This window comes from Semicossyphus pulcher, unplaced genomic scaffold, assembly GCF_022749685.1.
Source record: "Semicossyphus pulcher isolate SPU_LCO1_2020_fin unplaced genomic scaffold, fSemPul1.0.p SCAF_21, whole genome shotgun sequence".
NCBI classification, from domain to species: domain Eukaryota; kingdom Metazoa; phylum Chordata; class Actinopteri; order Labriformes; family Labridae; genus Semicossyphus; species Semicossyphus pulcher.
Window position 1 is genome coordinate 10290041 of NW_027211695.1, and position 13965 is coordinate 10304005.

Sequence of the window (13965 nt, forward strand, 5' to 3'; positions counted from 1 at the left end):
ATTGGTCATAGTATTCTGGCCTGTTATTCTAAATACATACCTCAGCCAAATAATTACTTACTGTAATGAACGGGACAACAGTGTAACACATTCACTACTGCTATCTGAAAAGAATGTACACGAAAAAACGCACCCACGCGCGCGCGCGAGAGGGGGTTGGGGGGGGGGATAGATTAAGACCGTTCACTAACAATCGATCAGAGAAACTGGCAGCCCCGTGCGGCTATTACGGGGGTCCTGATTTCATAGCTAGCCTTCGTCACTACTGCGTCAGCACTGATGAGCTCAGCGTTACCGGTAGGGAGGGGGGGGCAGTGACCAGAGAGTGGGAGAGAGAGAACGAAAAACCAAGGGGAGAGAGGGGGGTAGAAGAAACAGGGTGTTGCCGCCTCTGAGACAGACTCACGCATCACTGGGAAACAGCAGCAGGGCAAGGACAGAGCATCCATCCATCCTCTTCTCTTGGAAAACAAGGTTGAATCTTCAATAATTGAAGCCCTACATAACCCTCGTACATTATTGAGCAAAATCAGAGCCGAGATATTGCGTAAATATTCTGCAGTTGACACAAGGCGAGCGTCTCCTCGATAGAAAAGGGAGCTCGGTGTTAAAGCAGAAGGACAGCTTCAGCACCTTGGGTAGCGACAATGGCTCCAATGGTGGCGGACGGAGATCAGCTCGGTAAGTATAAACTCCACCGGTATATTCAAAAGGAGAAAAGTGAGCGTGTGTGAGGATGTTGGCCTCGGGCTTGTATCATTAAATATGTAGTTATTATCGCAGTATTATCGTTGGGACTCGCCTGTAGCTAATGTATCTTACATTTTGGATTCCTGTTGCTTAAAACAATGAAAATACAAATATTTAAGAGTGCCCTTTTCCATAAAAAAAATAAAATAAAATTGTTAGGCCTTTGTTCAACGTGTAAGCCCAACCCTTTTACTCGATAAGACACCTTTTGGGAGACTTCAAGCCACCATTTGCAAAATGGAGGCTCGAAGTCTTGCTCAGGGGCGACAACTATTTATCGGGAAAACTAGCCAAGAAAGCGGGGCTAATATATTCCTTTACGCAATATTTACAAAGTTAATCAAGCTTTATAGCAGCGGCCAAGCCTTGAAAGCACATTTTTTTTCTCTTTTCCGTTTTAGCACCCCCTTACCGCCCTCCCGTTGCCACATCCATCTGTTTGTTGTTGTTGCATGTAAGAGCCAGCCACGCAGGGCGTTATGCTGAAATATTAATGAAAAGCAAAGGGGAAGATATTATGTGCAAATTCTGTGTTTGGAAATCTAAGTTTACTTAGCTATTACCTTGTTGCTCGCCCATGTATAAGTATGAAACAGGAAAAGATTATTGATAGTCTACATTTAAAATGGATGCTATGCTTATCAATATCACAGCAAAACTTGGTTAGTGTATACACTAGAAAAACCCCCGATAATAACCGATATGGAATAAAACCATCGGAAATGCTAATATAATCCCCCTCCCTTCCCCTCCTCCTCTCTATCTTGTATGGGTGTTGACCTGAGTGCTTTTTCACAGGGCTACCCTCTTAACTGCAGGAAATGGTCCGTGTTTCCTCCAGTGAAACAGATCTCTGACTGCATGAGAAGGAGGCATAATTGCTATTGAGTCACAGTTTAACTCTACAAAACAGAACCAAAGCCTTTCAGAGAATAGCATCCCTGCAATATGTCTCCACTGTAATGTTTAAGTGATATTATAGGAAACAAATGTACTACTGAAAGGAATCCCTTAAATACCACAGTAGTGATATCAGTAGGTTAGTAGTAGTGATGGTACTTCATCAGGGTTGAGCAGATGTTTTCACCCTCCGGCCTCTGATTATTTCAGTGTTGCTTCCTGGGATGTGTGGTTGCACATCTTTCTTAAAGATACCCCCCCCCCCCCCCAATCCTCTCTTTCTATCCTCCACAGTGGCAGTGCCAGTAGGTGTTGCTGTGATGAGTATCTTTGGCCTTGTCTTTGCTGTGTCAGCCTTTACATGGATCTGTTGCCAACGCAAAAACACCAAATCCCAGAAGACACCTCCTTATAAATTTGTGCACATGCTTAAAGGGGTCGATATCTACCCAGAGAGCCTCAGTGGCAAGAAGAAGTTTGCTGCACCCAGCACCACTAATGACACCAACAAAACTGATGTAAATGGAAACTGCCACACTGCGTCATTAATGAGTCCTTCTGACACTAGTAAACCAGCTGCAAGTCCAAATGATTCAAGACAGGTTCTGCATCTGGATCTGGAGAAACGGGATCTGAATGGGAACTTCACAACCAAACCATTTCATCACCACCACCAGAAGGTGCGGAGCTCCCCAGACTTGGAGTTGCCCTCTCCGCATGCAGGGTTCACCCAACCCGGGATGATGGACCGCCATGACCTCCCTTCACCATCAAGCACCCTCTCAAGCCAGGCACCCACCCCGGCTATGGACAAGCCCCAGGGAGAAGAAAAGGAGGGCAGCCTGGGAACTCTACACTTTTCCCTTGAATACCAACCAGAGAGGAAGGCATTCGTTGTCCATATTAAGGTACTATATTTTTATAGGTTTGTTTTTGAGTGTGTTTATGTCTTTAAAATGAGTTTTTTGACAGAAAGTTGAGAAAACTAGTCTTGACTTATTTGACATTTTGCTCCAGGAAGCCCATGGCCTAACCCCAACTGATGAGCAGTCACTGACCTCTGACCCCTACATCAAGCTGACGCTTCTGCCGGAGAAAAAGCACCGGGTGAAGACCAGAGTCCTAAGGAAGACGCTGGACCCCGCCTTTGATGAAACCTTCAGCTTTTATGGGATCCCACTTGCCAGAGTGTCTGAGTTGGCCCTTCACTTCATGGTGCTGAGCTTTGACAGATTCTCCCGTGATGAGGTCATTGGAGAGACCCTCGTACCCTTGTCTGGGATTGACTTAACAGAGGGGCGAGTCCTGATGAGCCGCGAGATCATCAAGAGGAATGTCAAGGTGAGATCTGGAACAATTTGGTTGTTTAAACCCTTTTAAACCTAGATAGAAAAGTGATCATGTTTATCACATATAGATTTCTTTTCAGCTGGCACTGATAACCATTGATTGCCTACTTTTCATGGCAGATAGAAATAAAGTAATAAATAATTTTATTTTTCATTTAAAAAAAGTCAATAACTGTGATTTATTTCACCCCAAGGATTAAAGATGCTCAGATGTTGTGAGCCAAGACAAAGATTTAATATACCGCCCATGTGCCAATGTGATATGCTTTAGGGATAGGCAATTCCATTCCCAGTAGCTAATCTTATGAGTGGTATTCACACCACACCATTATGGTTTTGTGCGCTTGTGGCCACAAACTGGCTGTTCCTGGCAACTGTGAGAACCACAAATGGGCTGCAGCTCATCCAACCAGTATTATGTTGTTTTTCTTTAAGAGAGGCGGCATGTCATCACATTCATTGTAGTGGCAAATTTAAAGGGAGTTTTTAAGAAATATGTGGTTTAGTATACAGCAGCACTTTAACTAGATGCTTTTGCGGTACTTGAGCCTTTTTCCATTTGCAGATGGAATGTGAGATGATACCGATCTAATTATACATTAGCTGGCTAATGTCTTAAAATGCAGAGCTCTTCTAAAATGGAAGCACTGTGCCTACCAGTTGAGAAAGGATATTTCTACACGTAATTTTACGATCCCAGGAGGAATTTGAGCTATCTGTAATATCTTTTAAGATGTCTAATAACTGACCAACTCTGTACTAAAATTATAATCAGATTTTGAGATATTGTGTCCTCCTGGCCCTCTTCTCAATGAACTTACTACAATATTTCAATTCCATTTCTCAGTGGGGTCTCAGGATAGACAAATATATACATCTAATGTAGGAAGTAGTCCCCTTTGTCCGCTATTTTGTGCAATCAATGCAAAATTTGATTTAGAACCCACGATATTGCTTTGCAGTGAGATTCTTCTTCAGGATTCTCTCAGGAATTTGGCCTCTTTCACTTAAGTTATTTGCTACGTATCAGCGAATACTAATGTTTTTCTTTATATGAGATGTTGTTATGTGTAAGACACGCAATGATTTTTGTCTGGATTCCCTTCATATGAGCTACATTGGGCCCTCTGATTAGCCTTTTGCAAACAGGGTGGTGGCTCTCTTTTGTCTCTCTGCTGTGCAGGCATGTGTATATGTTAGATTTATGCATGTGTGTATGCGTGTGTGAGCACTCACCAGCTCATACAATCGATACAGCATGTCGGCAGATGAGCCAACACCCTTACTTCACCCAGGAAGACCAAAAAAACAGAAGAATGTTGTTTTTTGTTTAGCTACTTATTTCTTTCATATTATTCTCTCGTATAAATTAAGAATGCCCCCAGAGGAACACTACACACACATCTTTTTTTTCAGAGAGCTACAGGGTCAGGGATAGAAGTTGTCTGTATCTGCATGCAGCTTCTTATTGCCATGGCAACCACGAGCTGAGGCATGATATCCAGTAAGGTGACTCATAGGGCCTTTACACGGCGGAAAGCGCATAGTCTAAAGGACATGGTGCTAAGTGATTTAGGGCATGTCTGACCCACTTTTGCTAGTTACACGGCGTACAATCAGGGTGCAAACCGAGGCGCAAGGCACAAAGAGGTTGGCTTAAATCCCTGGATTATTCATACTTGTGTTTTCAGCATAACATGAATCAAATCAATCAGAGTGTCAGCTCTCATTCCCTTTAAGAGCCAGGTGTGCCTGCAGGCAGGCATGTTGCTGCAGATTTCAGTCATTCTTCTTATATAAACTGGACTCCAACCGGCATATTTAACTTATTTCTTTCCACTGTGCCCCTGCACAGGCAGAACACACACAGGTCACTGTACATACTGTATGTCGAAGCACGGATTGATGTTAAAGCCACTTAAGCGATCCCACTACCCAGCAGAAACGAAAATTAAGAGAGAGCTTTGTACCTTTATGCACGAGGCACAGCAGCCTAACATTAATTATTTACATCTCCAGACAGGAGATGATCGGACAGGATCTTTTGTTTAGTAAACTTCTGTGTGCTGACCATCAAAGAAAGGTAGGCTTTAAATGTTTATTTAGCCTACTTATTGTTGCTGCTCGATCACACGGCTGTATTCCCTAGTGCATGTATAATGGACACTGGACAGTGTATTAATATCCGTGGGCACGATTGTTGGTGCCACAGGTAGTTGTAATAAATTTACCTCTTAGTTGCGTGTGTGAGTGTGTGTCTGTTTCTGCGTGTATTAGAGAGAGCGTCCCTCAGAATGAGAGTGCATGATGGAGAGCTTGATGTCTCGGCAGTTTTTGGCCCTAGCATGGCTCGAGCAGGAATCTCCTTGAGGTGAAGCAGGTGTATGTGGCGGCAGCCCCACGTCTTCCCGTACTTCTCAGCAGATCGGTAACAAACCAAAAGCAGTATCATGATTTAAAGAGACAAGGGAAACAAAAGCTCACTGTATCAGCAAATACACTTCTTTTTCCTTAAGAGTAGAAGCGCTGCTGGGTGTCCCCGTGTGAGTAACAGAGACTCGTGTGTTGTGAACTCGCTGGTGCATGCCCATGAAGTGCCCTTAATAGCAGAGACCAGGTTTTTGTTGGTCTATGACACGGTGCTTTCTGCGTCCTCAAGATAGCAACGCGCCACCCGTCTGACCACACCTCTTAAGACTAACACGCGCATAGGCGCTAACACTAGATCATTTGTTATTTACACAATGTGGGCTTGAAAATGACAACTGCATCTGGTGGAAAATAGCAAAGACCCTGCAAGCTGCGGAGCTTTGCGCTGGGTGTACGATAGGGCCCTGAGGCTCCAAACTCTCCTGGGTGCCAGTTCATGTCTGTTTGGCAGTTGAACTACTATGAAAAGTCTATCTTTCTGTCTCCTTTCACAACTACTATCTTTTTGAACCCGCTTTTTGGATTTATTTTTTCACAATTCATTCTAACCCCAACCATTCATTCCTCCCCCATCTCTTCACAGAAGTCATCAGGCCGTGGTGAGTTACTGCTCTCCCTTTGTTACCAGTCCACCACTAACACTCTGACCGTGGTTGTCCTAAAAGCTCGCCACCTGCCCAAGACTGAAAACAATGGACCTACAGGTACTTACACTTTCAAATGAACCGTTCAAGATGCAATCCGTAAGAATCCATAGGATTCATGCTTCAAAACTTCCTTCCATGCACCCAAAACTACTTTTGATGCTATGATAGTTGCCATAATGACTCAGCCACCACACTAAAGTAATCTGATCAGGATGTGATACAGAGCACTTAAGTGACAAGCACTTGCACTTGCACACACACACGCACCCACACCCACACACACCTCTTATCACTAACATCCATCAATTCCACTCTATTGATTTCTTCATTGATCTGTCTTAGGAACAATATGCCACTCTGCAACCACTGAATTATCCCATACCTTTTCCGCTTTTCCTGACTTTGATTATCTCTTTTTCCGATTCTTCATTTTAAGATCCTTACGTCAAGGTGAACATGTACCATGGGAAGAAACGTGTTTGCAAGAAGAAGACCCATGTAAAGAAGTGCACCCCAAACCCCGTCTTTAATGAGCTCTTTGTCTTTGATCTGCCCTCCGACGAGGGCCTGATGGACACCAGTGTGGAGCTGCTGCTGATGGACTCAGACACAGGCAACTCACGCTCTCCCAACACCATCCTTGGGCGCCTGGTGCTGGGCACATCAGCGATGGGCACCCCCGGCGAGCACTGGAGGGAGATCTGCGACCACCCACGTCGCCAAATTGCCAAGTGGCACGCGTTGTCAGAGGATTAGAACCCCATTGCGAGGTCGGACTCTTTTGTCCATATCTGATCTGGTCCAACCTCGAGAGGAAAGAGAATGTGCAAGATTAAATGTCCAGTTTGTCTGTACTCAGTGGACTTTAAGTGAGGACCAGGGGGGAGGGGACTTCGATGTGTGTGTGAGTGCGTGCGTGCTTGTTGGGGGAGGAAGGTGTGGGGTCATCATTTAATCAAACTTTCAGTCACTTATCTTTGAAGTTAATGGGGTTCCGCAGGGACAGTGGAGCATGACAAAGGGAACACCATAGCTTTAAATGATCCCAAAGACTGTCACTGAAAATCACATGGTGATTGCAACATGCAAAATTATCTCCACTGAAACAACCAATTGTCACTGTAACCGTGTGCAGTTCAGAATGTTTTAAATGTCGCTATTGCTCTTTTTCTTTTCTGACTCTGCCTCTTCTCTTTCTTCAGCTCTTCCTACTATGTATAATAACCTAGTGCATTTTATGAAAACCAGAATGAACCACATCTGACAAAGCTGTAAAAAATTGGATTTAAAGTTTATTTTATAAAACAATGTTTTCCTCATAAAGTTGAATGTTTTTTTATGCTTTTGTTTTGTACTCTTAGACTTGATTTGTTGAAAATGTAATTATAAGTTGTATTTCATATATCATTACTTTAGTACAAGAAAGCCTAAATTAGGTGGTTAGAGAAAATACGGAAATAGTGCATTGGGGACAGTAAGCTGTGTGTGTGTGTGTGTGTGTGTGTGTGTGTGTGTGTGTGTGTGTGTGTGTGCATATGCGTGTGTGTGTGTGTTTCGATATGCGAGTGCTTGTGCTGATGCCACTGTTTGAGAGTATGGATGCATGTGTGTTAATTAGCTCTGATGCAATGTGAACGACATAATGTTTACTGTCAGTGTTTTGTCCCTCTGTGAGCACAAAGACAAGTGTAAATGTATGTACCTTACTATAAATATGGCAAGTTCTGAGAAAAAAGAGTTTGAAGTATTTATTACGAATGTGAAATTGATTGTGTGTGTGTGTGGGTGTGGGTGCGTGTGTGTGTGGAGGGAGGGTTGTTTATGCTTAATTAGATTATTACTATGAGAAGCAATATAGCGCTAAGAATAAATTAAATAATGTTAAGCTCTTATTGTCACATCAAAAAGCTCCATTCTGTCTATCTATGTCTTTTATAATCCTACAGCAAATAGTCTGTGCATGGACGTGAGTGCCTCTTCACCTCTAGGGGATGGCATCATAATGCTGAGTGGCTAAATGCTCCAGGATGAAGTCATCATTGAATTGCTGAATTTAATATCAGCTAAGTAGTTCACTGAGCAAGAACAGCTAGCTCAGCATCTGTCCCCCCCTTTTTCCTTTTCTCTTTTTTCTTTTTTTCCTTCTTTTTATTTCATTAAGATTTCTAAGAAAGTAACAGAAATGTTTGTATACAATTTCGAAGACAAGCACTGAGTCAGACATCTGTTCCTAACAAACAGGAGGAGTTTAATAGCTATAATACTTCCTATACTACTATATTTTCACAAGTGACCCTAATATTTTGATTTTCATATGTTGGCATGATTTTCATAAGTGGGCCTTTTTTACTGTGGGGCAGCTATGGCTCAGTTGAAGAGTTGGTCCTTTCCCAATCAAGGGGTCGGCGGTTCGATTCCCAGTTCCTGCAGTCTACATGTTGAAGTGTCCTCGGGCAAGACACTGAACCCCAAATTGCTCCCGAAGGCATATGAATGTGTGTGAATGTGAATATTTAGTATTGATGGGCAGATTGTCCCTTTGCATAGCAGCCTCTGCTTTAATAGAGTTTCTTAAGCCCACAGCATAAATCTGGTGTATAAGTATGCAGTCCGATACGGGTAAAAAGCCTATACATGTAGAATATTTTGGATCATATATGGCAGTTTAATTTTATTTTTAAATAGACAATATTTTTGTAAAATTAATAACCTGCTCTCATCTGTGAGAGAATGGGGGCGCCAATGGCGGACCTGCCAATTCTGGTGTTCTCTGGCAAATGCTAATGGAGCTGCACAGTGCTGGGCTGTGAGCACAGGTCCCATTAGAGGATGTCTCATGCCACCCTCATGCCACCCTCATGGAGTCTGTTTCTGACAGAGAAACATGCAAGCCTGCTGGAGGTCATTTTGAAGGGCTCTGGCAGTGCTCCTCCTGAGCAAATATCGGTCCTGCTGCTGGGTTAATGCCCTTCTACGGCCCTGTCCAGCTCTCCTCGTGTAACAACCCGTCTCCTGGTACCTCCTCCATGCTCTTGAGACTGTGCTGGGAGAAACAGCAAACCTTCTTTTGCGACTGCACGTATGGATGTGCCATCCTGGAGGAGCTGGACTACCTTTGTATCCTGATTGGGCTGCAGGTACCGCCTCATGCTACTAGTAGTGACAAGGACACTAGCAGAACACAAAACTATAGAAGAATCAGTCAGAAAGTATCAGGAGAGAGAAACTGTCTGTGGCCACAACATGCAAAACCATTCCTTTTTTGGGGGTTGTCTTGCTTTTGCCTCAAATTAAAGAAACAACAGGTGCAAACCTTTGAAAGAACTTGACAAGACACTCAAATAATCATTGCTAATACTAACACCTCTTTCTGACCTTTTCTTCCATGATGAAATTCATCATGTCACCGCTCCCTGACCCATGGATTGGCTATCCCCTTCTTTATTGATGGTTGCAAACAAACAACAAGATCCTGGTTCCCCTGAAAGCTGCACAATCTATACCTGAGCAGTGGCCTGCCCCAAGAAGGAAATCTTGGCTGCCCAAAGTTCCTACAGTCCTTGATGCTTGACGAATATCTGTAACAGCTTTGCTGCATAATTCATCATTGCATATCAGGTGGTTTGCTGGGTTTAGAGCAGTCATATCTTTGCTAACAATTGCAATATGCTGGTAGGATAACAATTTTCTCTATGAATTGTATGTATCATGCAGTGCAGTGCTCATGAGAATTGCCACTAGGTGGGGTCCGAGGCCCACACTTAGCACTTTCACTAGGTAGTATACTCCTCATGTAGGCGCCGTACTCATGGGGTGTGGCTGCAAAGCGGCTGGTTCAAACTACAACAGCATGAGTTGTCTGACTGAATTATTTTACCTGTACTCGGGACTAAATCTGATTAACTTAAAACTTTGAGAATTCAGTTAGAAAATCAGAGTATGGGCCAGGAGGGCAGTATACTATCACAAATAAAATAGACTATAGACTTTTCCAGGCTTCATAACACTTCACATTACCCATATTAGTAAACATTTCCCCTGGGGATCAATAAAGTTAATCTGATATTATTAATAACACATTAACATTTCTAAAGAATGTTCACGTGATTTTATACATTTCATTTTGTGAAATTATCTTTTTCAGCTTTTTTTAATTTACGTTTTTCATCTTTGTATTTTAATGTCTTATTTTTGATTTTATTGCTCTTAATGTCCTCAATGTTCTGTTCTTAATGGTGTTAAGCACATTGAATTGCTCTTTGCATGCTTTACGTACCTTGCCTAACTTATATCATATAAGTACACCAAATAAAAAATGTAATTTTTTGGTCTTTTATGCTTTTATTTAAAGAGAGCATACAGTGGATAATGTTAGAAACGGGAGAAAATGGGGATGGACAGTAATTGAATCAGGGTTAGGGTTAGGGTTAGGCGTGTTAGTCACCAGCCTGGGAAGCTAATAACCAGCCTATCCAGTAGCCGATCCAATGGGTTGCTATGTTAGATGCATGACTTGCCATCCTGGTCGAATGAATAGGCAGCTTCTCATTTACCACTGCTGGCCTCTCAGTTACCTGCGCTGGCTTATCATTGGCCAGATCAGTAGCTGGCTTCGGCAAGGATGCAGCCTCGTTTGGCCTCTCAATAGTCAAAATGTTGTCCTTTTCCCTGCACCATACCCATTACAGGTATGAGCCATGCCCCACAAAAACAAAACCAGGCCCATGTAACATGTATAGCCCACGCCCGTGACATGCATAGGCCTCGCCCCGTGACATGTACAAGCCCCGCCCCTAAAACAAGCCACGTCCCTGACAGGTATAAGCCCCGCCCCTGTGACAGATATAAGCCCTGCCCCTAAAACAAGCCACGCCCCTGTGACAGATATAAGCCCCGCTAATGTAATATATATAAGCCAGGCCCCTTAAGAAAGCCCCGTCCCCGTGACCGATATAAGCCCCGCTCCTAACACAAGCCACGCCTCTGTGACAGATATAAGCTCCGCCCATGTGACATGTATAAGCCACGCCCCTAAAGAAAGCCCCATCCCATGACATGCATAGGCCACGCCCCCTTGACTTGTATAAACCCCGTACCTAAAAAAAAGCCCTGCCCCGTGACAGATATAAGCCCCGCCCCAAAAAACAAGCTATGCACCTGTGACAGATAGAGGCCCCGCCCCCGTGACAGGTTTAAGCCACGCCCCCAAAACAAGCCCCGTCCATGTGACAGATAGAGGCCACGCCCCTGTGATATGTATAAGCCACGCCCCTGACATGCATATGCCCTGCCCCTAAAACAAGTCCCGCCCCTGTGACAGGTACAAGCCCCGCCCATGTGACGGATAGAGACCCCGCCCCATGACAGGTACAAGCCCCGCCCCTTTACATGTATAGGCCATGCCCATGTGACAGATACAGGCCCCGTCCCATGACAGATATAAGCCCCGCCCCAAAAAACAAGCTACGCACCTGTGACAGATAGAGGCCCCGCCCCCGTGACAGGTTTAAGCCACGCCCCCAAAACAAGCCCCGTCCATGTGACAGATAGAGGCCACGCCCCTGTGATATGTATAAGCCACGCCCCTGACATGCATATGCCCTGCCCCTAAAACAAGTCCCACCCCTGAGACAGGTATAAGCCACGCCCCTGTGACAGGTACAAGCCCCGCCCATGTGATGGATAGAGACCCCGCCCCATGACAGGTACAAGCCCCGCCCCTTGACATGTATAGGCCATGCCCATGTGACAGATACAGGCCCCGTCCCATGACAGGTACAAGCCCTGCCCATAAAACAAGCAATATGACAGGTATAAGCCACGACCCTTAAACAAGCCACGCCCGTGTGACAGACTTAAGCCCCGCCCATGTGACATGTATAATCCCCACCTCTAAATCAAGCCCCACCTCATGACAGGTATAAGACACGCCCATGCGACATGTATTAGCCACTCCCCCGTGATATGTATAATCCCCGCTCCTTAAAGCAAGCCACGCCCCCAAAAAACAAACCCTGCCCATGTGGCAGATACTGCACTCATCCATTGTGAAAATACACAAAGTACTTTGAATACTTAAGTAGTTACTCCAGTACTTTAACTCAAGTAATAATTTCACTGAACAACTTTAACTTGTATTGGAGTAATATTTGAGCTGAAGTAGCTATACTTTGACTCAAGTAATAAAGTACATTGTCCACTACTGTTTCTAGAGAAACCTGCACGGAATGAAAACTAAGTGACACCTGTGGCGCACCAGTGACTCGTTATCAAGAACCTGGAGGCTACGCTACATTAGCTTAACTATGGCAGAGGGACCGAGCAGCGAAGCTTTGTATCCACCGAAATAACAAATGAAGTCAGCCTTGTGGTTGCCTTTCGGATACACCGAGAAGGACCAAGGAGTTATTCAAGACAACACACCGCGGTCTGCAAAACCTGGCGCAAAAAAGTTTCGGCTGTGACAAACACATCAAACTTGATGCAGCATCTGCGGGATCACCACCCAGCATTACACCCCCAGCGTGGTAAGCTGGTTTTATACCTTTGGGTTCTGCAAGAAAGAAGCATTAAATCTTGGCTGTGTACTTCTTACTACTCAATCTGGAATTTCCTAAGACTGTTGCCTCTAATAATTGGAGACAGAGTGCAAGATCCACAAGATGAAGTTTGGCAATTAACTCTACAACTGACAGACATAGTTGACTTGATCTGCGCTCAGAAAATTTCCAAGGCACAGGTTACTCACCTGGATGCTCTCATTCAAGAATATTTAGAGTCCAGGAAGGCACTGTTTCCAGATATCAACTTGAGACCTACACATCTCTTTATGTCACTATCCAGGATATATCCTGAAATTTGGCCCACTGATGAGATTATGGACTATGTGCTTTGAAAGCAAACATAGTTACTTTAAAAGATGTGCAATCTGAAGAATTTTAAAAACCTTCTCTTTCAGAAAGACATCAGATGTTTCAGGCCTATCTTTTAGCTGGGTCAGTGAGGCCTCCAGCATTGCAAATAAAAGACAGCTCGCCATTTTACCCTGGGCTTTACAATGAACAAGTTAAAGATGCAATCTTACAATTTGATTTCACTGAAATAAATACAAGGATTCCTGTAGATGTGCAATATCACGGGATAACATGCAAGAAGGGCCAATTTGTTGTCACGAGAAATAATGAGAATTTGGTGAACTCATCCTGATTGTAGCGAAAGATGATTCTGCACTTCATTTTGTGATGAGAGTATATTCAGGTGAATTTCTTCCACACTACCACATGCACTCAGTGAAAAATGAGAGTGGAATATTACAATGCCTACACATTAATAAACTGATTGACATGTGGCCATTATTATCTTACACGAAAAATGGAAACCAGATCTACCACAACTACGACGAGATATGGTGAGGATTGTAGTTTCTGAAATTAAGAAGATGTGTAATAATCCAACCAAACACAACACGACAGAGATAGGCAAAAGAATGGTTGCCAAGTATCCTAAATCTCTACAAGATGTCCTCGAGGGTGACATTGTTGGACCTGGATATCATTCACTCATCAGGGCAAATCCAAGCACAAGTTAAAAATGTTTGTTGGCCCAACACACCAAAGATAACAAAACGTAAGGCGGAGATTCCAGCTGAAAAGAAAGCAAGTGTTCAAGACACATATGGCTGTATCAACTGGGAGCCGAAATATTTGCCACTCTCTGAGACAGTGGAGAGTCAGCTTGAAAAAAAGAAAAGATGTTTGAAGAGATGAACGTCTCAATACAGAGGATGTGAAAACATCTGTACAGTCTACCTATAACACTCAGCCAAGAGTAGTCCTTTTTTTTCAGGAAGCTGGTATGGCGTCACACTTCCAAGAACTTACTGGTGTGAA

The 13965-nt window shown here is 43.8% G+C and overlaps 1 protein-coding gene across 1 annotated transcript; it reads left to right on the forward strand.

Annotated features, from left to right (window-relative positions):
• Positions 1-341: 341 nt before the first annotated feature.
• syt4 (synaptotagmin IV) lies at positions 342-7874 on the forward strand. The gene is made up of 5 exons (XM_069672680.1): positions 342-681; positions 1945-2558; positions 2668-2991; positions 6013-6133; positions 6513-7874. The coding sequence occupies exons 1-5, from the start codon at positions 648-650 to the stop codon at positions 6830-6832; spliced, it is 1413 nt and encodes a 470-aa protein (XP_069528781.1). The 5' UTR covers positions 342-647; the 3' UTR covers positions 6833-7874.
• Positions 7875-13965: the final 6091 nt, after the last annotated feature.